The sequence below is a fragment of the Oncorhynchus clarkii genome, chromosome 9 (assembly GCF_045791955.1).
Source record: "Oncorhynchus clarkii lewisi isolate Uvic-CL-2024 chromosome 9, UVic_Ocla_1.0, whole genome shotgun sequence".
NCBI lineage: Eukaryota > Metazoa > Chordata > Actinopteri > Salmoniformes > Salmonidae > Oncorhynchus > Oncorhynchus clarkii.
Genome location: NC_092155.1, coordinates 39,856,161 through 39,883,896, shown reverse-complemented (window position 1 = coordinate 39,883,896; position 27,736 = coordinate 39,856,161). Strand labels below are relative to the sequence as shown.

The 27,736-nt window shown below is 44.1% G+C and overlaps 1 protein-coding gene across 2 annotated transcripts; it reads right to left on the bottom strand.

The window, feature by feature from the left end:
* Nucleotides 1-575: 575 nt before the first annotated feature.
* Nucleotides 576-12,340, bottom strand: LOC139416286 (transcription initiation factor TFIID subunit 4-like). Of its 2 annotated transcripts, XR_011635074.1 has the most exons (17): nucleotides 12,090-12,339; nucleotides 11,185-11,916; nucleotides 10,266-10,414; nucleotides 8,921-9,028; nucleotides 8,671-8,808; nucleotides 8,468-8,590; nucleotides 8,279-8,368; nucleotides 7,905-8,150; nucleotides 7,465-7,600; nucleotides 4,477-4,591; nucleotides 4,184-4,353; nucleotides 3,951-4,081; nucleotides 3,400-3,833; nucleotides 3,162-3,287; nucleotides 2,948-3,004; nucleotides 2,596-2,715; nucleotides 576-2,437 (listed from the first exon to the last, which is right to left on the bottom strand). XR_011635074.1 is itself a non-coding variant. In XM_071164765.1 (16 exons), exons 1-16 carry the CDS (start codon nucleotides 12,319-12,321, stop codon nucleotides 2,273-2,275), a joined length of 2,838 nt encoding a protein of 945 aa, XP_071020866.1. In that variant the 5' UTR covers nucleotides 12,322-12,340; the 3' UTR covers nucleotides 576-2,272. The 2 variants fall into 2 exon arrangements, 1 of the variants encoding a protein (XP_071020866.1); XM_071164765.1 differs by lacking the exon at nucleotides 3,400-3,833 and having other exon boundaries at nucleotides 12,090-12,340.
* Nucleotides 12,341-27,736: the final 15,396 nt, after the last annotated feature.

Sequence of the window (27,736 nt, the reverse complement as noted above, 5' to 3'; positions counted from 1 at the left end):
CAGCTAATAGACATGTTAGTCTCAGCTCAAAATGCTGCACCTGGGATTTTTATTTTGTGAACCGAACTCCATTCACATGCGAGTGTGATTTTGGCTCTATTGACGTGGACCATGTCCACATATGCCGTGTTCACGTGCTAGCTGGATCTAGGAAACTGGGAAATGCCTGACTTGCTAACTGGTTGAACGCGACACATGTATAACTACAACCAGTTAGCAAGTCGGAAACGAGAGTTTCCTAGTTCCGACTAGTAGTACATGAACGCGGCAATAGATGCAGATGAGATCGCTCTTACTCCCAAAGACACCAAGCAAATGGATTTCTTTTGATGAGATTGACCACTGTTTGAGGGATGTGGAGATTTAGTGATACAATAGTGCCCTCCGCTGAAAGAACTATGTACTGCACTTGAACTCAGGAACAGTTTCAAAAAAATCCCTGGTGTCATTGCAGCCCATCTGTCTCTGTTAATACAGTAGGTAGCCACTGTATAAGACAAACTATAAATGCAGGCATTGAGAGGGGTTTAAGCTAGATCCACCCCAGGCAGAAAGACATACAGCACAACAACTTATTTTTCATTTTTTTAATGAAGGAGATTATTCTCTCTCAATCCTCTATAAACAATCACCATTAAAAACCTTTCATTTAGAGTATTTACATATTAACAAATGGCTGTGCAAAACTTATATTTACATAATATACTTCCGTTTTTCATTGAAAACTGTGTTGGCCGATAGAAAATGGACAGAGGGAAATAAATGTATGTAACAGTTGCCAGGGGCGATGGTATAAAAACATCAATACTGATTGACTAGCAGAGAGAAAAAGAAAATGAATCTTCTGTTGACAGACCTTACAAAAAGGCCAACTGAAGTATGTACAGCTAGAAAAGTTTAATCAATATACATTTTTCATACACTACCATCCAAAACCGTCAGAAACAACCAATTAATATGTGCACCAACAAAATATTTAAATGATATAGAAAGTGGGTGTATACCTCTGGGGGAGGTGGAGTCCATATTCTGCATTCCATCACACATCACCATGGCAGCCAGCAATGGCCTACCTCCAAATATAAATAGGCTATTTATTGCCAACGTTGCATCAACGTCTCAGTCTCACTTTGCATTGTTGCATCAACAATTAATTATTGTTAATTATTATTTACATGACTCTTTTGAAAAAAGAAATATTCATAAACCTGTTCATGTTTATCCTCCCCCCCACACACACACACACAGTCTACCGGTAGAAACATATGATTTGTATGAACTGTGATTGACAAGACTGTTTCCTTAGGACGTCACATGTGCACCAGAAATGAGCGCGCGCACACAAGCTCGCGTCCATTTCCATAACCTTTACAACAGACATGTTGACATAATCATAATAACAGATTCAAAACAAAAAAGGCAAACACAAAAGCACACGGGAAGTTACACTAAAACAGAAATCAAACAATGCCTAAAAACTGACTGAATAACAAGTAGGGGTCCTGTAATGTTATCAGAGTTCTAGAGAGTTAGACATGTATCATTCATATGGCTTTATTTTGGCAAAAAGGCAACTCAGCAGAAGACTTGTATCAGTCAAGTAAAAAAAATAAATTCCACAGGTAATAGCACTAGAATGAATGACTATAAAATAGTCTCTAACCCCACCTCTATCGCCCAACAAAAGGCCCAGAGTTCCTGTTTGGTCAGGGACTTAACGTTACGAATGCAGTTTAGTACATTTGTTCGTTAACCGTGTTAAAAGGGTCCTCGCTGGGGTTCTTTATAAAAAAAAGTCTAATCATAGAAGCCTCTTGCATGAGGTTAAAGGTTGGCAAAGCTATGCACCTACTGTGAATGAGGATGTATCCAGACCCAAAGGAGACCTCACAAATAAGAGCATTTCCCCGTCCAGGGCACCAGAGGGCAGTGTATGGGAGGGGACCAGGTTGCCAGTAGCTGGTCCCTAGAGAACTGTGAGAGGCACGGGGGTAAAGGAGGGTCCAGAAGACCCACCACCTCACCTTTGAGGAGGGCGTGTAGGGCACAGCTGATGATTCATATTCCAGGCGCCGCTGGTCTGCCTTCCCTCCAGGTCATGATTGTAGGAGAGCACAGAAGAGGAGGAGGTGCCGTCACGTGTAGCTCTATAAGGGAGCTGCTATTGGGAGCGTCTGGCCTCTGATCTGTCGGGGGGGAGGTGTTATTGGAGACTGAGTCACGTGCATCCGAGTGACTGGTTTCTCTCATTAGTGTCTCGTCTCCCTGTGTGTTATTTGAGGAAGCCTTTGTAGAGCAGATGTGAGCTACTGGTTTCTCTCTCATTCTCCAGACAGAAGAGCAGGTCCCTGAGGTTGACCCTGGTGATGCGCTGGCGCTGAGGTCTGGAGCCTCCGCTATTGGCCCCACCCGATGACGAGGGACCAGAGCCAGAACCCTGCGTAGAGGGAGGGGGAGACAAGAGAAAGGAACATCCATGTTGATCTTCAAAAACATGTGTATGCATAAACCGCTATCAATCCACACGTTTGGATCCTTGTTAAGCGCAATATATAGGCAATGATCGAGCCTAGAGTAGTGGTCATGATACTCCACCTCAGCCCCGGCGCCGTTGACGGGGGACTCCATTTTCCGTTTCTTCCTGGGGCCGATGGCTGCCAGGGCCGTCATGTTGGCCTCCTTCTGCCTGATCTGATTCAGCTCCTGCTGCTGCATCTAGAAAACACACAGAGGGAACAGGCATGACACACAACGCTCCTGTGCTTAGAGACTGAGACAAGTGACACACAGAGGGAATAGGCATGACACACACACAACGCTCCTGTGCTTGGAGACTGAGACAAGTGACACACAGAGTATGAGAAACACTACCAATCATTAGCGTACAACATAATACGCTAATGTTATACGCACTCTGCATACAGCCACACAAACGCTCTCCTCTCACCTCTTTGGCCTTCTGTTTGAGCCGAAGCTGCTCTGGGTCCTCTTGCCGCGATCGAGACTGGGGGGGGAAGAGGCACGGAATTCACTATCAACACTACTGGCACTTACAGTATAAGACCACTAGATGGTGCAAAAAGGCTATGTAAACATGGTTGAAGTTGCACCTCCACATTTCTAAGGTTAGTGCATCAATGCCTGTGGTCACGGTGAGTTACCTTGGCAGCCTTCATCAGGATCTCCCTCTCCTGCTCCTCCTTCCTCTGTTTCTCCATCTGATCCAGCTGCTCATAGAACTTCAGCTGGGCTCGCACGTCACTCACCTGTTCATACTTATCATCCTCCTGAAGGAGAGAGAGAGATAATGGATTACAAGGGTAAAAATGGATTACTTTTTGTTGTTGTACTTTTTACCCTCTTTTCTCCCCAATTTTGTGATATCCAAGTGGTAGTTACAGTCTTGTCCCTTCGCTGCAACTCCCGTATGGACTCGGGAGAGACGAAGGTCGAGAGCCATGCATCCTCCGAAACACGACCCCGACAAGCCGCACCGCTTCTTGAAACACTGCTCGCCTTAACCCGGAAGCCAGCCGCACCAATGTGTCGGAGGAAGCGCCGTCCAGCTGGCAAACGAAGTCAGCGTGCACACTCCCCCGGCCCGCCACAAGGAGTCGCTAGAGCGCGATGGGACAAGGGCATTCCGGCAGGCCAAACCCTTCCCTAACACGGACGACGCTGGGCCAATTGTGCGCCCCCTCATGGGTCTCCCGGTTGCGACACAGCTTGGGCTCGAACCCGGGTCTGTAGTGACGCCTCTAGCGCTGCGATGCAATGCCTTAGACCGCTGCGCCACTCGGGAGTCCCCTTCAGCACTTTTTGAAGATGAAAGGCTAGCAACAATAAGGATGACAACCCAGTATCGACAGAAAACAACAGAACTTAATTGCTCATTAAAGAACGCGTGAACCTCCTTCACGCCAACACCCACAGAAGCTGTGTTCTCTCACCTTGAAGGTGATGTTTTTCTGCTGCGCCACCTCCGTCACTTTCTCCAGCAGGTTCTGCAGCCGCTGCTGTGTTGCATGGGAAACGTAGTTGATAACCTCTGGCCCCAGGTCAATCACTCCAAACCTCCTACCTGTTACAAGGGAACAGGAGATGTTAAGAGATTTTAGGTACAGAGTGTGTGTGTGTGTGTGTGTGTGTGCGTGTGTGTGCGTTAATGTGGTGTGCGTCTCACCGATCTCCTGTACTCTCCGGGTTAGTGAGGTGGTGTGGAGGAAGGCCTCGTCCTTACAGGAGCGAGTCACCGCGCCCACCAGCTCAGAGTTGGTTGCCAGGATACGGGCGCTCTCCTCTGACAGGTTGACTCCAGCCATGGAGGCCACGTCATTGATATCATCATCATCTCTGGATGAAGGAGACAGGGAAAGAGGGGGAAAGAAGAGAAAGATAACTATTTCTCAAGGCCTCTCTTTTTCACTTTAAGAATTCTGAAATCATCCGACTTGTGCGCGCGTGTGCGTGGATTACTTGAAGGTTCCTCCGCTTGCCTCCTTCAGCTTGTTCTTCTGTGCAACAGAGAGCAAAGACTGGCGCCCCAGTGTTACCTTGGCCCCTGGTGATAGAGCTTGTTTCACTACAGGAACTGAGACAAAGACAGGGAGACAGAGAGCGCAAGATGGGGGAGGAACTGTTACATAACAGTCACAGGCTCCTCAACCTTTCACATTGTATAATGTATCATTTACACATCAATAAGTAATCATCTTCTTCTTGGTACATCTGCTGTGAGCAGAAGAGAGGAGCCGAGATCAAGAGGAAGAGAGATGGAAGAAGAACATGTCACAGATGAGCGCTTCCTTGAGCAATATCACATGCAGTTACATTCATCTCTCACAAGGGGGCAGTGTTTCCATACAGTCCAGTGAACACATGTAAAGTGTATTTCCATTCAAAATTCTACTTTCCCTTACCCTAATTTTAACCCAGGTGCATCATGCACAGAAATGTGAGGAGGCACAAAGTATGTGAGGATGGCTCAGGGGTAGAAGTTGAGAATTTAGCTTTTTTTAACTCCTGTAATCTAGAGCCATAATCATTATGCTTAATTTGATGTCAGAAATGTGTTTATTTACCGGCATATCTAAGCAAACTTCTTGAGCTGTCCGTTTCTCACCGACTGGTGGTAACATTTTTTAAAGAAACTAAATATGCTTCTCTGCTCAAATCTGGGTAAAAGATTGAAAGGATGTGAGTACATTTTGTTTTTGCTTGCTTTTCTGAAGTCTACCAACCTTACCAGCAGGCATGCCAGCTAAGATAGTTAGGCATGCTATTTACTCTAACTTGATTGATGGCCTGAAATGGTTTCTTGGTAGCTAGATATAGGAGGTTGGAAGATTGGTAATCGATTTGGGATAGCATTACAGAAATCTCTTTATTTTAATAAAATGTTAACAGGACAAATTTGAGGGGGCACGTGTCCCTATGCCCCCTATGGGCATAACGCCACTACCTTAACCCAAACCCTAACCTGAATTCTAACCCTAACCCCTAAGCCTAAAATAGCCTTTGTCCTCGTGGAGACCTGAGAAATGTCCCCCACGAGGGAGAATTTTCCTTGTGGGGACTGAGATTTCCGGTACCCACGAGGATAGTAATACAAGCCCACACACACACACACTACTGCCCGTCTCCATTAGCTAATAGCAGCCGGCCAGACCGAAAACGTCGGTCTGACGCTTTCTATCATTGACACTGCCATTGTTCACACTGAGCGCGTTTGTCCCAGAGACGTGGAAAAATAGCCAACACAGAAAAGCTCCTATCCTGCACAGGAGCAGTATTATACAGCGATGGTATGTGAAAGATAACTAATACGTTATCCTTTGTATAAATTATATTTCTGTTTGAGAAATGGCTGACATTTTCATGTACAGTCGTGGCCAAAAGTTGAGAATGACACAAATATTAATTTCCACAAAGTTTGCTGCTTCAGTGTCTTTGGATATTTTGTCAGATGTTACTATGGAATACTGAAGTATAATTAATTACAAGCATTTCATAAGTGTCAAAGGCTTTTATTGACAATTACATGAAGTTGATGCAAAGATATTTGCAGCCCTGGCATGCTGTCAATTAACTTCTGGGCCACAACCGGACCGATGGCAGCCCATTCTTGCATGATCAATGCTTGGAGTTTGTCAGAATTTGTGGGTTTTTGTTTGTCCACCCGCCTCTTGAGGATTGACCACAAGTTCTCAATGGGATTAGGGTCTTGGGAGTTTCCTGGCCATGGACCCAAAATATGATGTTTTGTTCCCGAGCCACTTAGTTATCACTTTTGCCTTATGATAAGGTGCTCCATCATGCTGGAAAAGGCATTGTCCGTCACCAAACTGTTCCTGGATGGTTAGGAGAAGTTGTGTTGGTACCATTTTTTATTCGTGGCTGTGTTCTTAGGCAAAATTGTGAGTGAGCCCACTCCCTTGGCTGAGAAGCAACCCGACACATGAACGGACTCAGGATGCTTTACTGTTGGCATGACACAGGACTGATGGTAGCGCTCACCTTGTCTTCTCCGGACAAGCTTTTCTCCAGATGCCCCAAACAATTGGAAAGGGGATCCATAAGAGATAATTACTTAAACCCAGTCCTCAGCAGTCCAATCCCTGTACCTTTTGCAGAATATCAGTCTGTCCCTGATGTTTTTCCTGTAGAGAAGTGGAGAGATGTGGCTTCTTTGCTGCCCTTCTTGACACCAGGCCATCCTCCAAAAGTCTTCGCCTCACTGTGCGTGCAGATGCCTGCTGCCATTCCTGAACAAGCTCTATACTGGTGGTGCCCCGATCCCACAGCTGAATCAACTTTAGGAGACGGTCCTGGCGCTTGCTGGACTTTCTTGGGTGCCCTGAAGCCTTCTTCACAACAATTGAACCACTCTCCTTGAAGCTCTTGATGATTAGATAAATGCTTGATTTAGGTGCAATCTTACTGGCAGCAATATCCTTGCCTGTGAAGCCCTTTTTGTGCAAAGCATTGATGACGGCACCTGTTTCCTTGCAGGTAACCATGATTGACAGAGGAATGATTCAAAGCACCACCCTCCTTTTGAAGCTTCCAGTCTGTTATTCGAACTCAATCAGCATGACAGAGTGATCTCCAGCCTTGTCCTCGTCAACACTCACACCTGTGTTAACGAGAGAATCACTGACATGATGTCAGCTGGTCCTTTTGTGGCAGGGCTGAAATGCAGTGGAAATGTTTTTTGGGGGATTCAGTTAATTTGCATGGCAAAGAGGGACTGCAATTAATTGCAATTCATCTGATGACTTATCATAACATTCTGGAGTACATGCAAATTGCCATCATACAAACTGAGGCAGCACACTTTGTGAAAATTAATATTTGTATCATTCTCAAAACTTTTGGCCACGACTGTAGAATATGTACACAAACATCAAACACAAAGGCATGACGCAGTTAAGACGATGGGACGCAGACAATACAAACGCACACCTGTTTGCAGCTGTTTGACCACCTGCGGATGTCCCATGATGATGCGACTGTGGGACTGGCCTCGGAAAGTAACCATGGGCGACTGGGCCAGAGTTCCCTGAGTATTCGCCAATGCCCCCTGCTGCTGGGGCACCATCTACACAGAGAGAGAGAGAGGAGAGAGAGATATAAAACATGATTCACACAATAGAGCACACCTTACTGTTCAGGCTCAGGTATATATTTTTAACATTGTCCTTTCTAGCATGGTTCCAGCAATTACGGTGGATGCATAACCTGGCCGGCCCAGTGCAACTCGGCTTTGCCATGTAGATATACTTCGGGTCATCCCTCAACATAACATAGTCATATAGACTTCATGTGACACAAAGAACAACAAGGCAACCCCCCTATACAATACATGGAAACACTGAGTGGAGTATCATTAGGATATAGTATACCAGGCCAGGCTTGCTGTGAGGTGTCAGGGCCGGGCTGATGACAGGGGACTGGTGCATGGTCCCCTTGGCCCCGGGGCTGGTGGTTCTGTTAAGAGGGAGTCTCTGTGCGGCGGCCGTGCCCCCCAGCGCCACTGTAGTCAGGGCTGTGGAGGAGGCGGCAGGCTGGACGCTGGCCTGGGGAAGCTGGCTCTGCTGGATGAAGGCTGTCGAGTCTGGGGTCATCTGACGCAGTGCAGGGAGACTCCTCTGGAGATGGGGAGGGAGAGCACAGGTCATTCCCTCATCAATATTGCATCTTCCGGTCCACTTGTATTTGTTTGGGTAGCGAGTGAATAGCTAGCTACATTAAAGAACGGAAAAGCCATGGGTCTCACCTTGAGGAAAGGCACAAGATATGGCTGAGGAGAGGAGTTGAGCTCCCGGTATAACCGACTGGTGAACTCCTCCGCTTCGATCTTACCTTCCTGCAGTGGTAGAAAAACACAGACATCAATGTAGAAAGACAGAGTGAGGAAAAAGAGTAAGAGAGAGAGAGTGAAATGGACACAGACAGACAGACGTACCAACAGGCTCTTGACCAGGTCCTTGACGCTGGCCGTGGTCTCTGACGACTGCTTCCCGCTGGATGCCAGCTTGATCAGCGTGGAAAGGAAGTTCTTGCATTTCTTCACATTCTCCAGGGTCTCCTACACACACACACAAAAACCATAGCATGACCATTTAGGAGTAGACAAATGCAGGAGGGAGTAGAGGAGTGTCGTCTCACCATAGTGGTAGTGGGAGTGCCTGGTGTCCCGGTAGCTCCGGGGGTCCCTGCTCGCTGGTTGACTGCTGTTGCCGCCGAGCCAGGCTGCACTGGGGCCTGACCTGGGGTGGCAGCCACCCCACCTAGCACAATGGTGTTCTGCAGGAGAAAAGGGACAAAGGGAGTAGGGGATGAAATGAGACTAAGGGGAGAGGGTGAGATAATTAAAGAGAAGAGAGAAGGGGGGGGGGGGGGGGGTTGGTGTACCTACCTGCTGTAGCACAGGAGGCCTCTGGGGGACAGTGGTCTGGGCCGGGGTGCCCTGCTTGATGATGGTGGTGGGGGTCACCTGACGGGCCATGGGGGGCATCCCTGGAGCCTACAGGATAGGACAAGGGTTCTGGGGACGGTTGCACCAATGGGTGGTAACTCTACGTCACACCTTAAAATTAGACCTATTGCACGGTCTGGGCATAACCCTTCTATGAGCTATGTCTGGGAGTAGAATCTACGCCTTGTAGGGAGCAGGCGTATTCTTTCATGATATGCACAGAATATAATAGCAACCTCTGTTTTCAAAGGGATGCGAGTCTCGTATTCAAATTTCACAACCGACGCAGGCTTTTCATGTTGCCTATGCGCAAGTCAATAGCTACATAATACACTTGATTTATGCTACATTATAGCATGCTAAATGTGTCTGATCAGATATTAGCGAACGAATAGATGATCCTCTTATTTGCCCAGAAAGAAACCAATTAACCAAACATATAGACGTAGATTCTGTGAAACAAAATCATATTGATTGATCATCAGACAAGTCAAGAGCTTTTAGTCGGAATATAGCCTAGGCTACTACACGAGTGACGAGCAAAATAATCCACGTTATACTAGGCTACCGTAGGCTACATAGCATACCAGCAAAATATTCTGATAACAACACTGCTAGATGAGCAAACTAGACTAAAGATCATCATCAACACTCACCTCAATTTGGCTAACATTTTCCCAGCGTAATTGTAACCAAATATCCAAAACAGATATTCGGTGAAAACAAAAATCGGATATTGATGAATGAATCAAGATAAGTCCACACGCTTGTCTCAAAGCAGCGCCGATAACACTGGCCCAATCATAACGGTGCTGGTTGACGGTTGACCACATTCGGCTATTGCTTTAAAGTATTTAAAACAGTTGGACGACTTTGGGAGTTTCAGTAAGCAACAACATGATAAATGTCTTCAACAGCATTAACTTTATTCTCATTCAGTGAAACTCATTCCCAAAGCAATTATTGATTAATCCATCCAGCTGTGGTTGAGAAAACGTGCATGGCGGTGGGCTTTGCGAAGTGATGGGACATGCCTCGCAATGTTTAGAACTGCCACTGGGCGCTGTCTAGCAACCATCATTATGAAGCATCACATCTCATGAACGTGCGTTGTATATGCCGCAGTAGTCTAGTTTTTGGTTGGTGCGACAGGTGTAAATTAACCGGCTCTGTGTCACCTCTGATCACCTGCGTCGCTCTTTCATCCCTCTCTTTATTCAATCACACTGTGATCTCTCCATCACTGGAGCTAAGAGATGATTACAGTTTCAGTGTGTGTGTGTACCTGTACAGAGGTGATCTGGACAGGGGGCGTGCTGGTGGGGGTGGCTGGCCGTGGGGTCATGGGGCTCTGGGACTGAGCCTGCATCTGGGCCAGGGTCTGCTGGTGGATCATTAACAGCTGCCCACTCTCACTGCGCACCAACACCATCCCTGCACAGGGCAGAGGGCATGGAGGGGGTCAGAGGTTAGGTCAAACAGGGGTCATAGATCGACAGAATCGCTAAATACACCGCAATTGAATAACTTCTAAAGCATTGTTTGCTTAGAAAATATATTATTTGGCCACTCTTGGCTGAAAAGTGGTACAGTAAAAAGTAATTATCATGAATACTCAATTTTCAGTGGCGAGCTTAATGGTGGATAGCATCGTTAGACAGAACCAGTGAGACATGCAGATCCAACAAAAAAATTGACACATGCTTGCAACTAGGTTACATGATGCACTACAGTGTCAAGGGTCCATGGTATGTGTGTTATCAGGACCACACGACAGAGAACAGCACAACAGCCAACACTAATCTGCTTTTACAAGCAAAACAAGTAGACAGAATCAATAGAATGTTCCCACAGGTCACAGTGTGCTAGAGGAACATGAACAATGGACAGCAAAGCGCGCGCACACACCACACACACACACACACGGATAGAGTACAGTATAGCAACTGGACAGTTTGTCTGATAAACAAACAAAAGACTTGTCTGTGTGCCACAGCGATGACAAGTGTAGTTGAGAATGCTAGCCATAAGTTTGCAATAAAGTTTGTTTATCACATTGATAGAGCCTTGAAACGCTGCCAGCAAGATGCATTGTATCCCCTCTCCACTCACTGTGGCTCACTGACATAATTGGCTACTCTAACACACCAAATCATGCTTCAATGAATCAGCTATACAATATCAACTGAGAATGGAAAAGTTACCTGGGGGGAGCTGAATGTTTTGGATGTTTGGAGCATTCTGTTGGGGCTGCGGAAGTCTTGGGACCAATACCTGAGGAGCGATCGCCCTTATCCCACCAGGACTGATTGCAATAGTCGATGGGCTTTTCGCTACAGCTGCTGCCGTCCCCGTCACCTGTGCGGTCTTTTGTATTGCCGTTTTTGGCGACTCCGACTTGTTGATTTGTGCTCCTGAACATGCAGGGTGAGCGACGTTGACAGATGATGTCAGAAAGGTATTGCTCCTGCTCGGCGAGGTGACTGCTCCGGTGGTGTGCATAGGCGGCCTCACGAGCGTGACAGTGGGCACACTGTTTAGAACAGACGGCTGAGACGATACTACAGTTGAAGTGACAGCATTGTCCATTAGAGAGGTTTGAATGGAAGTTGAGGGTAAGATTACGTTTCCTTCGACCACGGAGCCTGGTCCGTTGTTGACAACTGTGACTGCGGGCACTGTGCTGCTTGCCGAACTCACCAAATTATGAGAGTTTATTACAATGCTACTTCCATTTAAAGTTTGTACACCAGCCGACCCGGTTTTCCCGATCCCTTCCCCGTGATCGGGAACCACTGTTACCACACAACCGGCTGCCCCCGTCTTACTCTGACTGTGTCCCGCTGTCATGCCTGAGCCCGCCGCCGCCGTCGTCCCGGCCGCTGTATCCATGGTGGACCTCGTACTATTAATGACACCCGCTTGGACGCTAGTCCCTACAGCAGAGGAAACATGAGAGAAAGGGAAATATCAAATATATATATAAATTGAACATATGTATTAGCAAGAATTTAGTCAAGTGGTGTGGCTTAAAAAGATACGAAAACAGTCAAAACAACGTGAAATGTGCTAACCAGAGTCAGCCGCTAAAGCTATTATCTTACGTTACCTGGTTTAGCAAGCTCTTGTGAAAGTCCCATTTTGCTGTCCTGGACATTGGATTTGCCACATACAGCGGGGTTGCCAATGTGATTTGCTGCAGCCTGGACCCTGACTGCAGAGTTTCCGCGACCCGATCCCGTGAGCTCAGACTCCAAAGATCCAACTAGATCACTAACTACTTTCTCGTCCACCTCAGTGTTGAAAAAGGCATCATCCAGCAAATCCGAGCCCGCCGCCATCTTTTACCCTACTACACTCGATCGCGAGACGCATGCGCCGATTGGATACTCCGTCACTGACATCGGATTCCGGGTGCTCTGATTGGTTATTGCTAGATTTAAAGGTTGGGATAAACGGTTTTATCTTGCATTTCGGAATGCCAGCCGGATGAGAAAGCACGGACGGAAAAAATTGGTACGACAGTACAGATAGGATTGCCAAATTGGAAACGAACCAGACGAGATGTTACCGGTTGTACTTATTTGGAATCATTCTAAAGGAAATAATGTGATTTCTTTGCTCTTTTGAGTTTTTATTCTCGACTCAAAATGGCTGCGTAGTTTTCTATTTTTTTTTCAGTTCTGTCCGACAATTGCTGTTACCACACGCACGAGGGCGCATATCGTGCGCTCGCTGCTGACTGTCAAATAGAACTAGGCAGCCTGCTGCTTGCCCCTCTGTCCGTCGCTGAGCTATGGAGGACAAAGACATCATGTCATTTGTTTTACATTTCTGTGTTCATGCTTTAGAGATTAAAGTTGTGCTATAGGCATAGGGTGAATTCAGAAAGTGGGACATCATTGCTCTTTTTTTATTATTAATGGAGGGAGTGCCCAAAAATATAAATGATGTCATGATTTCCAAAATCAACGTTTGTACCGACAGATGAAGCCAACTGAATAGCCTATCATTATAGACTATTCATTAAAACGCATCCTCCAAATCAAATTTGATTAGTCACATGCACCGAATACAACATGCACTGAATTCACCTTACAGTGAAATGCTTGCTTACAAGCCCCTGAGAGTTTAAAAAAATACGGATAAAAAAATACAGATAAGAATAAGAGGTCAAAGTCAAATGTAATTAAAGGTGTTGGTACAGAGTCAATGGGCAGGGGCACCGGTTAGTTGAGAAAGTATGTACATGTAGGTAGAGTTAATTAAAGTGCCTATGCATAGGTAACAACAGAGAGTGGCAGTGGAGGGGTAGCCATTTGACCAGATGTTCAGGACTGTTATGGCTTGAGGGTAGAAGCTGTTTAGAAGCCTCTTGGAACTAGACTTAGCGCTCCGTTACCGCTTGCCGTGTGGTAGCAGAGTGAACAGTCGATGAGTAGGGTGGCTGGAGTCTTTGACAATTTTTAGGGCCTTCCTCTGACACCGCCTGGTATAGAGGTCCTGGATGGCAGGAAGCTTGGCCCCAGTGATGTACTGGGCCGTTAACACTACCCTTTATAGTGTTTTGCAGTCGGAGGTTGAGCAGTTTCCATACCAGGCAGTGATGCAACCATTCAGGATGCTCTCGATGGTGCAGCTATAGAACCTTTTGAGGTTCTGAGGACCCATACCAAATCTTTTCAGTGTCCTGAGGGGGAATAGGTTTTGTCATGCCCACTTCACGACTGTCATGGTGTTTGGACCATGTTAGTTTGTTCGTGATGTGGACACAAAGGAACTTAAAGCTTTCAACCTGCTCCACTGCAGCCCTGTCGATGAGAATGGGGGCGTGCTCGGTCCTCTTTTTCCTGTAGTCCACAATCATCTCCTTTGTCTTGATCACGTTGAGGGAGAGGTTGTTGTCCTGGCACCATACGGCCAGGTCTCTGACCTCCTCCCTATAAGCTGTCACAATGTTGTCGGTGATCAGGCCCACTGTTGTGTCATCTGCAAATTTAATGATGGTGTTAGAGTCGTGCCTGGCCGTGTAGTCATGAGTAAACAGGGATAACAGGAGGGGGCTGAGCACGCACCCCTGAGGGGCCCCTGTCTTGAGGATCAGCGTGGCGGATGTGTTGTTACCTACCCTTACCACCAGGGGTGGTCCATCAGGAAGTCCAGGATCCAGTTGCAGGGGGTGGTGTTTAGTACCAGGGTCCTTAGCTTAGTGAGCTTTGAGGGCACTATGGTGTTGAACGCTGAGCTGTATTCAATGAATAACATTCTCACATACAGTGGGGCAAAAAAGTATTTAGTCAGCCACCAATTGTGCAAGTTCTCCCACTTAAAAAGATTAGATAATGAGATAACTTCAACAATGACAGACAAAATGAGAAAAAAAATCCAGAAAATCACATTGTGGGATTTTTAATGAATTTATTTACAAATTATGGTGGAAAATAAGTATTTGGTCAATAACAAAAGTTTATCTCAATGCTTTGTTATGTACCCTTTGTTGGCAATGACAGAGGTCAAACGTTTTCTGTAAGTGTTCACAAGGATTTCACACACTGTTGCTGGTATTTTGGCCCATTCCTCCATGCAGCTCTCCTCTAGAGCAGTGATGTTTTGGGGCTGTTGCTGGGCAACACGGACTTTCAACTCCCTCCAAAGATTTTCTATGGGGTTGAGATCTGGAGACTGGCTAGGCCACTCCAGGACCTTGAAATGCTTCTTACGAAGCCACTCCTTCATTGCCCGGGTGGTGTGTTTGGGATCATTGTCATGCTGAAAGACCCAGCCACGTTTCATCTTCAATGCCCTTGCTGATGGAAGGAGGTTTTCACTCAAAATCTCACGATACATGGCCCCATTCATTCTTTCCTTTTCACGGATCAGTTGTCCTGGTCCCTTTGCAGAAAAACAGCCCCAAAGCATGATGTTTCCACCCCCATGCTTCACAGTAGGTATGGTGTTCTTTGGATGCAACTCAGCATTCTTTGTCCTCCAAACACGACAAGTTAAGTTTTTACCAAAAAGTTATATTTTGGTTTCGTCTGACCATATGACATTCTCCCAATCTTCTTCTGGATCATCTAAATGCTCTCTAGCAAACTTCAGACGGGCCTGGACATGTACTGGCTTAAGCAGGGGGGCACGTCTGGCACTGCAGGATTTGAGTCCCTGGCGGCGTAGTGTGTTACTGATGGTCCCTGCTCTCTGCAGGTCATTCACTAGGTCCCCCCGTGTGGTTCTAGGATTTTTGCTCACCGTTCTTGTGAACATTTTGACCCCACGTGGTGAGATCTTGCGTGGAGCCCCAGATCGAGGGAGATTATCAGTGGTCTTGTATGTCTTCCATTTCCTAATAATTGCTCCCACAGTTGATTTCTTCAAACCAAGCTGCTTACCTATTGCAGATTCAGTCTTCCCCATCTGGTGCAGGTCTACAATTTTGTTTCTGGTGTCCTTTGACAGCTCTTTGGTCTTGGCCATAGTGGAGTTTGGAGTGTGACTGTTTGAGGTTGTGGACAGGTGTCTTTTATACTGATAACAAGTTCAAACAGGTGCCATTAATACAGGTAACGAGTGGAGGACAGAGGAGCCTCTTAAAGAAGAAGTTACAGGTCTGTGAGAGCCAGAAATCTTGCTTGTTTGTAGGTGACCAAATACTTATTTTCCACCATAATTTGCAAATAAATTCATAAAAAAATCCTACAATGTGATTTTCTGGATTTTTTTGAAGAGAGTTGAAGAGTACCTATGATGAAAATTACAGGCCTCTCATCTTTTTAAGTGGGAGAACTTGCATAATTGGTGGCTGACTAAATACTTTTTTGCCCCACTGTATGCATTTAGGTATTCTTGAATTACTGTTTTGAGTGAATTAGATCTGATGATGTTAAAAAACGATTAGACTTTGTAAAAAACAAAGCATATATGAATCAAAGCATATATCCTGCGTAGTTGTAATATATATATATATATATATATATTTTTTTTTACTTTTCAGCTTCATCTAATCGTAAAATCTCTTTAGAAATGAGGTGTTTTTGGTGTAACAGTATAGGCCTACTATGCTATTATATTCGGTTCTGTTATGTAAAATGCAAATGAATCATTGTGATCTTGTTAGACATTGATTCAGCTTTGACTTAACTTAACTAAAGGAGCACCATTGTGAGAAGTGATCTTCTGTTTGTAATAATAGTAATATGTGATGAGCCTGACTACACTGGTGGATTTACCATTAGGCACAAGACACAATTACCTCAAATCATCAAGGGACCTCATGAGCTGGGCATAAAAAAAATACATTAAATCAAAATTACAATAATTTCTGTGCTTGAAGCCCCCTCATACTCCGCTCGAGGCATAATAAATAAATAAATAAATAATAAAAACATCTCCATTAACATCCATCTGTTTAATCCACCGCATCCGCCAATATCGTCCTTTCGCATCTGCGGTGGAAGGTGGCCGAGCTACAATGGTGCTTGTCAGACCAGGAGACATTCCGAAAATCAGTCTTCTCTTGAAAACATCTGTAGTGTCCAAATGGTTTGGGCTACACACTAATATACCTCTCTATGAAAATATGAGACTCCCCATTTTGCTCTGTGACCCCAACAAGTCCCATATCATCTTGGCTCCTGGACCCTGTCAGCGTATTTCAAGGCTGTTTTGAGACAATGACTTATCAGTGACCAAAGCCCTGCTCAGATAATCCCTACCATTTTATCGCTGAGTTGGCGTATTGCTGCTGCAAATGTACATGGCAGTCATAATGTAAGTAACCTAATTTATGTCCCTCTAACTCACCTGAATGCCTCTGGTCAACCCTACAGCTATTGTATGCAGTAATCATGCGCCTATGAACCTGAGTTATGTTGTTAGCACTGAGGCAGTTTGGCCTAGTAGGAAGTCCACTGTGTGCAGCTCACCTTGCACTATATGCTCAAACATAAGTATCACTATCATGTCTAGCTCTGATCAGCCTCCCAGTAAAGCAATAAAAACAATCAAGAATCCCAGAAAAGTTTTTACATTTAAAAAAAAAAAGCCCATTCTTATGGGAAGGTGCTATAGACCACGAAGTGCTAACAGTCAGTATATGGATAATATGTGTGAAATGCTTGATGATAATCTTTGTGATATAAACAGAGAGGTACAGTGCATTCGGAAAGTATTCAGACCTTCACTTTTTGTTACGTTACAGCCCTATTCTAAAATTGATTAAATATTTTTTTTCCCCCTCATCAATCTACACACAATACCCGATAATGACAAAACAGAAATACCTTATTTACATAGGTATTCACACCCTTTGCTATGAGACTTGCAATTGAGCTCAGGTGCCTCCTGTTGCCATTGATCATCCTTGAGATGTTTCTACAACTTGATTGGAGTCCACCTGTTGTAAATTCAATTGATTGGACATGATTTGGAAAGACCCATACCAGTCTATATAAGGTCCCGCAGTTGACAGTGCATGTCAGAGCAAAAACCAAGCCATGAGGTCGAAGGAAAACTCTGAAACAAGATTGTGTCGGGGCAAAGATCTGGCGATGGGTACCAAAACATTTCTGCAGCATTGAAGGTCCAAGAACACAGTGGCCTCCATCATTCTTAAATGGAAGAAGTTTGGAACCAAGAACTGAACTGGCCGCCCGGCCAAACGTGGGAAAAGGTCCATTGGTCAGGGAGTTCACCAAGAACCTGATGGTCACACCGTACACCTAGTCAGCATGCATGCGCCCGGCCCGCCACTGGAGTCGCTAGAGCACGATGGGACAAGGACATCACTGCCGGACAAACCCTCCCCTAACCCGGACGACACTGCGCCAATTGTGCACAAACCAATGGGTCTCCCGGTCACGGCCGGCTGTAACAGAGCCTGGATGCGACCAAGATCTCTAGTGGCACAGCTAGCACTGCAATGCAGTGCCTTAGACCACTGCGCCACTAGGGAGGCCCCGATGGTCTCTCTGACAGAGCTCCACAGTTCCTCTGTAGAGATGGGAGAACCTTCCTGAAGGACAACCATCTCTGCAGCACTCCACCAATCAGGCCTTTATGGTAGAGGGGCCAGACGGAAGCCAGATTCTCTGGTCTGATGAAACAAAGATTGAACTCTTTGGCCTGAATGCCAAGCATCATGTCTGGAGGAAACCTGGCAGCATCCCTACGGTGAAGCATGGTGGTGGCAGCATCATGCTGCGGGGATGTTTTTCAGCAGCACGGACTGGGAGAGTAATCAGGATTGAGGGAAAGATGAACGGAGCAAAGTACAGAGAGATCCTTGATGAAAACCTGCTCCAGAGCACTCAGGACCTCAGACTGGGGTGAAGGTTCATCTTCCAACAGGACAATGACCCTAAGTACACAGCCACGACAAACAGGACTGGCTTCGGGACAAGTCTCTGAATGTCCTTGAGTGGCCCAGCCAGAGCCCGGACTTCAACCCGATCTAACATCTCTGGAGAGACCTGAAAATAGCTGTGCAGCAACACTCCCCATCCAACCTGACAGAGCTTGAGAGGATCTGCAGAGAAGAATGGCAGAATCTCCCCAAATACAGGTGTGCCAAGCTTGTAGCGTCACACCCAAGAATACTCAAGTCTGTAATCGCTGTCAACAAAGTACTGAGTAAAGGGTCTGAATACTTATGTAAATGTGATATTTCCCCCCAAAAAATTATACATTTGCAAAAATGTATAAAAACCTGTTTTTGCTTTGTCGTTGTTGGGTATTGTGCTTAGGTTGATGAGGGGGAAAAAAATAATAGAATAAGTGAAAAGGGTCTGAATATTTTCCAAATACACTATATTTCAAGAGTGACCTAAATATTGACTAGATTTCATCAAGCTGCCCACACAAGAAAAAGCTTAAAAGTGAGACCAGTGCCTACAACCTGGTTCAGGTTTTCAGTAAACAGTATAGAATGTTTCATCCAATTGTATTGAAAACATCTTTACTAATGCTGCATAAATCTACTCTAATGCGTATACAAAGCCATCTGATGTAGTGATCATAATATGCTAGCCATATCTAAGAAAACCAAAGTTCCAAAGGCTGGGCCTAATAAAGTGTATACGAGGTCATACAATACGTTTTGTTGTGATTACTAAGATGTAATTCATATTTGCTGGTATGTGGTGTGTAATGAAGAGCAACCAGACGCTGCACTTGACACATTTATGAAATGGCTTATTCCAGTTACTAATAAGCATTAAGAAAATGACTGCAAAAACTGTAAAATCTCTGGATTGATAAGGAATAAAAAAAATAGTATGGTTGAGAGCAATGAGGCAAAAGGAATGGCAAATAAGTCTGGCTGCACAGCCGAATGGCAAATCTACTGTAAATTGAGAAATCATGTGACTAAACAAAAAGAAGAAGAAACTGTACTATTAAACACATAAATTATATAAAAGAATGATAGTAAAAAAATAAAAAACGAATGTAATGTTGTGCAAAATAGGCTCCATCATTAATTGAATCTGTTGGCGCATTCATCACAAAACCCACTGATACTGCTAATTGAAAAACAGCTTCAGACTGTTAAACAGCCATCATGTCAGATTCGTTGAAATGAGCGGACCAAGGTGCAGCGTACATAGAGTTCCACATGTTTATTAAAATTAAACTTACCAACAATAAACAGCAAATGAGCCGTCACGACTGGAGTGCTCACAGGCACTACACAATAACAATATCCCACAAACTAAGGTGGGGAAAAAGGCTGCCTAATTGTGATCCCCAATCAGAGACAACGATAGACAGCTGCCTCTGATTGGGAACCATACCCGGCCAACAAAGAAATAGAAAAACTAGAATGCCCACCCAAATCACACCCCGACCTAACCAAATAGAGAAATAAAAAGGCTCTCTAAGGTCAGGGTGTGACACATCACTAACATTGAGTGGCTGCTGCCAACATACTGACTCATCTCTAGCCACTTTAATAATTAAAAATTGATGTAATAAATGTATCACTAGCCACTTTAAACAATGCCACTTTATATAATGTTTAATACCCTACATGACTCATCTCATATGTATACACTGTACTCTATACCATCTACTGCATCTTGCCTATGCCGTTCGGCCATCGCTCATTCATATATTTGTATGTACATATTCTTATTAATTCCTTTACACCTGTGTTTATAAGGTAGTTGTTGTGAAATTGTTAGGTTAGATTACTTGTTAGATATTACTGCATGGTCGGAACTAGAAGCACAAGCATTTCGCTACACTCGCATTAACATCTGCTAACCATGTGTATGTGACAAATAACATTTTATTTGATTTATTGCTAACTACTTTAATGATTTGTTCATTGGCAATATTAGCAACATTAAGTATGACATGCCAACAACAAATTCTGAACCTACACATCCATGAATAACTGATCAAATTATGAAAGACAAGCATTGTAGATAGCTATTTATATCTCTATTTTGGTTTGGTCAGGGTGTGATTTGGCTGGGCATTCTATGTTCCATTTTCTATGTTTTTGTATTTATTTGTTTTGGCTGGGTATGGTTCTCAATCAGGGACAGCTGTCTATCGTTGTCTCTGATTGGGAACCATACTTAGGCAGCCCTTTGTCCCACCTGTGTTTGTGGGTAGTTAACTTTGTTTGTGGCACATAGCCCTTAGGCGTGGCGTGGCGTGGCGTGGCGTGGCGTGGCGTGGCGTGGCGTGGCGTGGCGTGGCGTGGCGTGGCGTTTTTGTCGGCGGCGTCCTAATAAAAAGGAATATGTACGCTCACCACGTTGCGCTTTGGTCCTCTTCATTCGACGGCCATGACAGTAACTTAGAATTCCGTAAAGTGATTGTGGAAGAGGTGAAACAATTATTCTATCAACAATACAGCCTCATTATTGTTATTTTATTGTCTTAATTATTTTTTTGCTTTGTTTATTTAGTAAATATTTTCTTAACTCTATTTTTTCAACTGCATTGTTGGTTAAGGGCTTGTAAGTAAGCATTTCACGGTAAGGTCTACACCTCTTGTGTTTAGTGCATGTGACAAATATGATTTGATTCCCAAGGGCAATTGTCTATGCCCCATACTTTTTTCAATCTTTACGAATGAACTGCCACTGGCTCTGAGTAAAGCCTGTATGTCTATGTATACTGATGACTCAACACTACACGTCAGCTAACACAGCAAGTTAAATCACTGCAACACTTAACAAAGAGCTGTCTGTTTCAGAATGGGTGGCAAGAAATTATTTAGTCCAAAATATTTCTAAAAGAAATTGGGACAAATTATTCACTAAACCTCAACTAAATCTTGTAATGAATGTGTAAATTGAGAAAGTTTAGGAGACTAAACTGCTTGGAGTAACCCTGGATTATAAACTTTCACTGTAAAAACATATTGATGCAACAGTAGCTAAGATGGGGAAAGGTCTGTCCATATTAAAGAGTAGAACTACCTTATCAACTCTATCAAGCCAGGTCCTGCAGGCCCCAGTTTTGTCGCACCTGGACTACTGTCCAGTCGTGTGGTCATGTGCTACAGAGGGACTACAGAGGGAAAATTACAAGTGGCCCAGAACAGGGCAGCAAGACTGGCCCTTAAATGTACACGGAGAGCTAACATTAATAATGTGCATGTCAATCTCTCCTGGCTAGTAGAGGAGAGATTTACTTCATCACTACTTGTGTTTGTGAGAATTATTGATATGTTGAATGCACAGAGCTGTCTGTTTAAACTACTAGCACACAGCACAGACACCCATGCATACCCCACAAGACATGCCACCAGAGGTCTCTTCACTCCCCAAGTCCAGAACAGACTATGGGAGGTGCACAGTACTACATAGACCCGTGACTACATGGAAGTCTATTCCACAAACTTCTTTGGGATAGGGGGCAGCATTTTCACTTTTGGATGAATAGCATGCCCAAATTCAACTGCCTGCTACCCATCTCCAGAATATAAGATATGCCTATTATTAGTAGATTTTGATAGAAAACACAAGTTTCTAAAACTGTTTGAATCATGTCTGTGAGTATAACAGAACTTATGTAGCATGCAAAACCCCCCGAGGACAAACCATTCAGATTTTTTGTTTGTTTTTGAGGTCAGTCTTTTCAATGAATTTTCATTGGGAAACCAGATTTCGAAGGGACTTGCTTGCAGTTTCTACCGCTTCAACTGGATGTCACCAGTCTTTAGAAATTGGTTGAGGTTGTTTCTTTGTGTAATGAAGTACAGCCATCTTGAATGAGAGTCACTTGAAGTGGATTGTTTGAGAGAGGCGCGTGACTAGAAAAGTAGCATCAGTTTGTTTTCTTTTTGTATTGAACACAGATCATCCCGACCTTTAATTTTATCGATTATTTACGTTTAAAAATACCTAAAGTTGAATTACAAAAGTAGTTTGAAATGTTTTGACAAAGTTTACAGGTAACTTTTGAGATATTTTGTAGTGATGTTGGTCAAGATGGAACCAGTGTTTTTCTGGATCAAACACGCCAAATAAATTGACATTTTGGATATATATCGCCGGAATTAATGGAACAAAAGGACCATTTGTGATGTTTATGGGACATATTGGAGTGCCAACAAAAGAAGCTCATTAAAGGTAAGCGTTGAATTATTTTATTTCTGCGTTTTGTGTCGCGCCTACATGATTGAAATATGCTTCTCTCTCATTGTTTACTGTTGTGCTATCATCAGATAATAGCATCTTTTGCTTTCGCCGAAAAGCCTTTTTGAAATCTGACATGTTGGCTGGATTCACAACGAGTGTAGCTTTAATTTGCTATCTTGCATGTGTGATTTAATGAAAGTTTGATTTTTATAGTAATTTATTTGAATTTGCCGCTCTGCATTTTCCCTGGCTTTTGGCCAGGTGGGACAAAAGCGTCCCACCTATCCCAGAGAGGTAACTCATGCAAGCAGTAGAATCAGATAAAATAAAATAAATAAAAAATAAAAAACACACCTTCTCGAACAGCAGGGAATGTGAGACACACACAGGCACAGACACATGCATCAAATCAAATGTATTTATAAAGCCCTTTGGCTAGGAAAAACTCCCTAGAAAGGCAGGAACCTAGGAAGAAACTAGAGTTTGACCGATCGGAAAGACCGATTAATTAGGGCCGATTTCAAGTTTTCATAACAATCGGAAATCGGTATTGGGAATTTTTTTAAATTTTATTTATATATTTTTTTACACCTTTTATTTAACTGGGCAAGTCAGTTAAGAACACATTCTTATTTTTATTGAAGGCCTAGGAATGGTGGGTTAACTTGTTATTGCTGCAATCCCCCTATCGGGATAAGTGTCATCAACAACCGCTGAATAGCATAGCGCTACATACAATAAATATTACTATAAATATTTATACTCATGAAATCACAAGTGCAATATAGGAAAACACAGTTTAGCCTTTTGTTAATCCACCTGTCGTGTCAGATTTTGAAATGATGCTTTACAGTGTAAGCAATCCAAGCATTTGTGTAAGTTTATATATCGCACAATAAAATATTATGTGCACTTAGCATCAGGTAGCTCGGTCATGAAAATCAGAAAAGCAAAAAAATTAATAGTTGACCTTTGATGATCTTCGGATGTTTTCACTCACGAGACTCCCAGTTACACAACAAATGTTCCGTTTGTTCCATAAAGATGATTTTTATATCCAAAATACCTCCGTTTGTTTGTCGCGTTATGTTCAGAAATCCACAGGAAAGAGCGGTCACGACAACGCAAACAAAAATTCCAAATAGTTTCCATTATGTCCACAGAAACATGTCAAACGTTTTTTATAATCAATCCTAAGGATGTTTTTTAAAATATATATAATCGATAATATATCAACCGCAAATGTCTTTCACAGTAGGAGAAGGGAAAACAATGGCGGTCCAAATTCTGTTGCGCAAGCGAAACTCATGTGACCACTTGACGCAATGTTATCGTTCTGGCTCATTTTTCTAAATAAAAGCCTGAAACTATGTCTGAAGACTGTTGACACCTTGTGGAAGCTATAGGAAAAGGAATCTGGTTCATATCCCTTTAAATCCAGCAAAGGGAGGCTATGGAACATGGAGTTTTCAAAATAGAAGCCACTTCCTGTTTTGATTTTCCTCAGGGTTTCGCCTGCAATACCAGTTCTGTTATACTCAGACAATATTTTGACAGTTTTGGAAACTTTAGAGTGTTTTCTATCAAATACTAGTAGTAATATGCATATATTAGCAACTGAGACTGAGGAGCTGGCCGTTTACAATGGGCACCTTTTCATCCAAGCTACTCAATACTGCCCATACAGCCATATGAAGTTAACTGCCTTGTTCAGGGGCAGAATGACAGATTTTTACCTTGTCAGCTTGGGGATTCATTTTTGCAACCTTCCGGTTACTAGTCCAACGCTCTAACCACCTGCCTTACATTGCACTCCATGAGGAGCCTGCATGGCAGGCTGACTACCTGTTATACGAGAGCAGCAAGAAGCCAAGGTAAGTTGCTCGCTAGCATTAAACTCATCTTATAAAAAACAATAAATCTTAACATAATCACTAGTTAACTACACGTGGTTGATATTACTAGTTTATCTAGTATGTCCTGCGTTGCATATAATCGATGCAGTGCCTGTTCATTTCTTATCGATATCACAGCCTACTTTGCCAAACGGGTGATAATTTAGCACTGTCGTTGCACCAAACCTAACCATAATGCCTTTCTTTAAAATCAATACACAAGTATATATTTTTAAACCTATTTAGTTAATATTGCCTGCAAACATGAATTTCTTATAATTAGGGAAATTGTGTCAAGCAGTCAGGGTATATGCAGCAGTTTGGGCCACCTGGCTCGTTGTGAACTGTGAGTCCATTTATTCCTAACAAAAACCGTAATTAATTTGCCAGAATTGTACATAATTATGACATAACATTGAAGGTTGTACAATGTAACAGCAATATTTAGACTTAGGGATGCCACCCGTTAGATAAAATACGGAACGGTTCCATATTTCACTGAAAGAATAAAAGTTTTGTTTTCGAAATGATAGTCTCTAGATTCGACCATATCAATGACCAAAGGCTCGTATTTCTGTGTGTTATTATGTTATAATTAAGTCTATGATTTGATATTTGATAGAGAAGTCTGACTGAGCGATGATAGGCAGCAGCAGGCTCGTAAGCATTCATTCAAACAGCACTTTCGTGCATTTGCCAGCAGCTCTTCGCAATGCTTCAAGCATTGAGCTGTTTATGACTTCAAGCCTATCAACTCCCGAGATTAGGCTGGTGTAACCGATGTGAAATGGCTAGCTTGTTAGCGGGGTGCACGCTAATAGCGTTTCAATCGGTGACGTCATTCCCTCTGAGACTTGGAGTAGTTGTTCCCCTGCTCTGCAAGGGCCGCGAGGCTTTTGTGGAGCGATGGGTAAGGATGCTTCGAGGGTGGCTGTTGTCGATGTGTTCCTTGTTCAAGCCCAGGTAGGGGTGAGGAGAGGGACGGAAGGTATACTGTTACACTGGCAATACTAAAGTGCCTATAAGAACATCCAATAGTCAGAGGTATATGAAATACAAATGGTATAGAGAGAAATAGTCCTATAATTGCTATAATAACTACAACCTAAAACTTCTTACCTGGGAATATTGAAGTCTCATGTTAAAAGGAACCACCAGCTTTCATATGTTCTCATGTTCTGAGCAAGGAACTGAAACGTTAGCTTTTTTACATGGCACATATTGCACTTTTACTTTCTTCTCCAACACTTTGTTTTTGCATCATTTAAACCAAATTGAACATATTTCACTATTTATTTGAGGCTAAATTGATTTTATTGATGTATTATATTAAGGTAAAACAAAAGTGTTCATTCAGCATTGTTGTAATTGTCATTATTACAAATACATTTTCAGAAAATCGGCCGAATAATCGGCATCGGCTTTTTTTGGTCCTCCAATAATCAGTATCGGCGTTGAAAAATCATAATTGGTCGACCTCTAGAAGAGACCTAGAGAGGAACCAGGCTCTGAGGGGTGGCCACTCCTCTTCTAGCTGTGGAGCCAGGTGGAGATTATTAGATTACATGGCCATTAAGGCCAGATTGTTCTTCAAGATGTTCAAACGTTCATAGATGACCAGCAGGGTCAAATAATAATCACAGTGATTGTAGAGGGTGCAACAGGTCAGTACCTCAGGAATACATGTCAGATGGCTTTTCACAGCCGAACATTCAGTGGTCAAGACAGCAGGTGCGGTAGAGAGAGAGGGAGGGAGAGCAAGTCGAAACAGCAGGTCCGGGACAAGGTAGCATTTCCGGTGAACAGGTCAGGGTTCCATAGCCACAAGCAGGGAGGGGAGGGGAAGGAGAGTGAGAGAATTAAAGGGAGCATACTTACATTTACACAGGATACCAGATAAGACAGGAGAATTACACTATATATAACAGACGGACCCTAGCTCTCCTGGCACATAGACTATTGCAGCATAGATACTGGAGGCTGAGACATAACATATTCACTATACACACGTGCACATGGATTGTGTGTTATACAGTACATATGTGATAGTAGAGTAGTGGGCTGAGGGCATACACTTAATGTGTTGTGACATGCATTGTAATGTTTACATTTTTTTTATATAACTACAGTACCTTCATTCTGCTAGTCCCCAGGAAGAGTAGCTGCTGACTTGGCATCAGCTAATGGGAATCCATAATAAATAGAAACACAAATAGGCCTACTTGTATCACAAGACTTGTCTGAAGGTAACCCAGTACCGGGACGGGAAAAAAAACAACAGAGGTGAATTGGGCATTTCAACATAAAAGGTAAGGTAAGGTTAATTTCAAGATATTTAATTTTTCTGAGATTATGTCACGACTCCCACCGAAGGTTGCTCCCCTGCCTGTTCGGGCGGCGCTCGGCGGTTGTCGTCACTGGTCTACTAGCCGCCACCGATCCCTTTTTCCGTTTTGTTTTGTCTTATTGGTTGCACCTCTTCCCTGTTTCGTTTCTTGATTTATGTCTATTTAAGCCTGTTTGGTCCACCTAGGTTTGTGCGGGATTGTTACTCTGTTGGTTGTAGATGTGTTGTCGTGTTTGTTTTCTCTGGACTGTTTGGTCCTGTGTTTGGGCTGGTCTGTTTTATGCGCCCTGTATTTTGGCGTGACCGTTTTGTGCCGGAGAATACATTTCGATTTACCAAACCCTCTGCTCTCTGCGCCTGACTCCAACCCACCACTCCTAGTAAACTTTGACAGAATCCCGCACCTTTTGAATGGAGTCAGAAGTAGCAGCCGCACCTCCTCTCCCATCGATGGAGGAGCGAGTCCTTCATCATACGGCCATTCTCCACCGGATTGGGTTGGCAATGGACCAGATGATGGAGAGGATGGACCGATGGGAGAGGAGTGGCCCCCCTACCTCACCTCCAGCTCCTCTTCCCCCAGCACCACCTACCCCTCCTCCGGCGTCCGGATCCGGTGCCCTGCGTCTGGCTCTCCCCAGAGAGTACGATGGAACGGCGGCTGGGTGCCAGGGGTTCCTGCTACAGTTGGAGTTGTACCTGGCTACCGTTCGTCCAACTCCCTCGGGGGAGGAGAGCGTGAGCGTACTCCTCTCCTGTATGACGGGTCGAGCCCTGGAGTGGGCCAACGCAGACTCGGCGAGGGATCACTACCCCGAGTTCACCCGCCGGTCCGGGCCGTGTTCGACCACCCACCGGAGGGCTGAGCGGCGGGTGAACGGCTGTTTCACCTGTGACAGTAGACTAGGAGCGTGCA

Coding starts and splice junctions, on each gene's coding strand:
- LOC139416286 (XM_071164765.1), bottom strand. CDS start 12,321: ATGGCGGCGGGCTCGGATTTGCTGGATGATGCCTTTTTCAACACTGAG. Junction 8,809..8,920: donor GGCCTCCTGTGCTACAGCAG/GTAGGTACACCA, acceptor TTTCTCCTGCAG/AACACCATTGTGCTAGGTGG. Junction 3,005..3,161: donor TCCTGATGAAGGCTGCCAAG/GTAACTCACCGT, acceptor TTCCCCCCCCAG/TCTCGATCGCGGCAAGAGGA.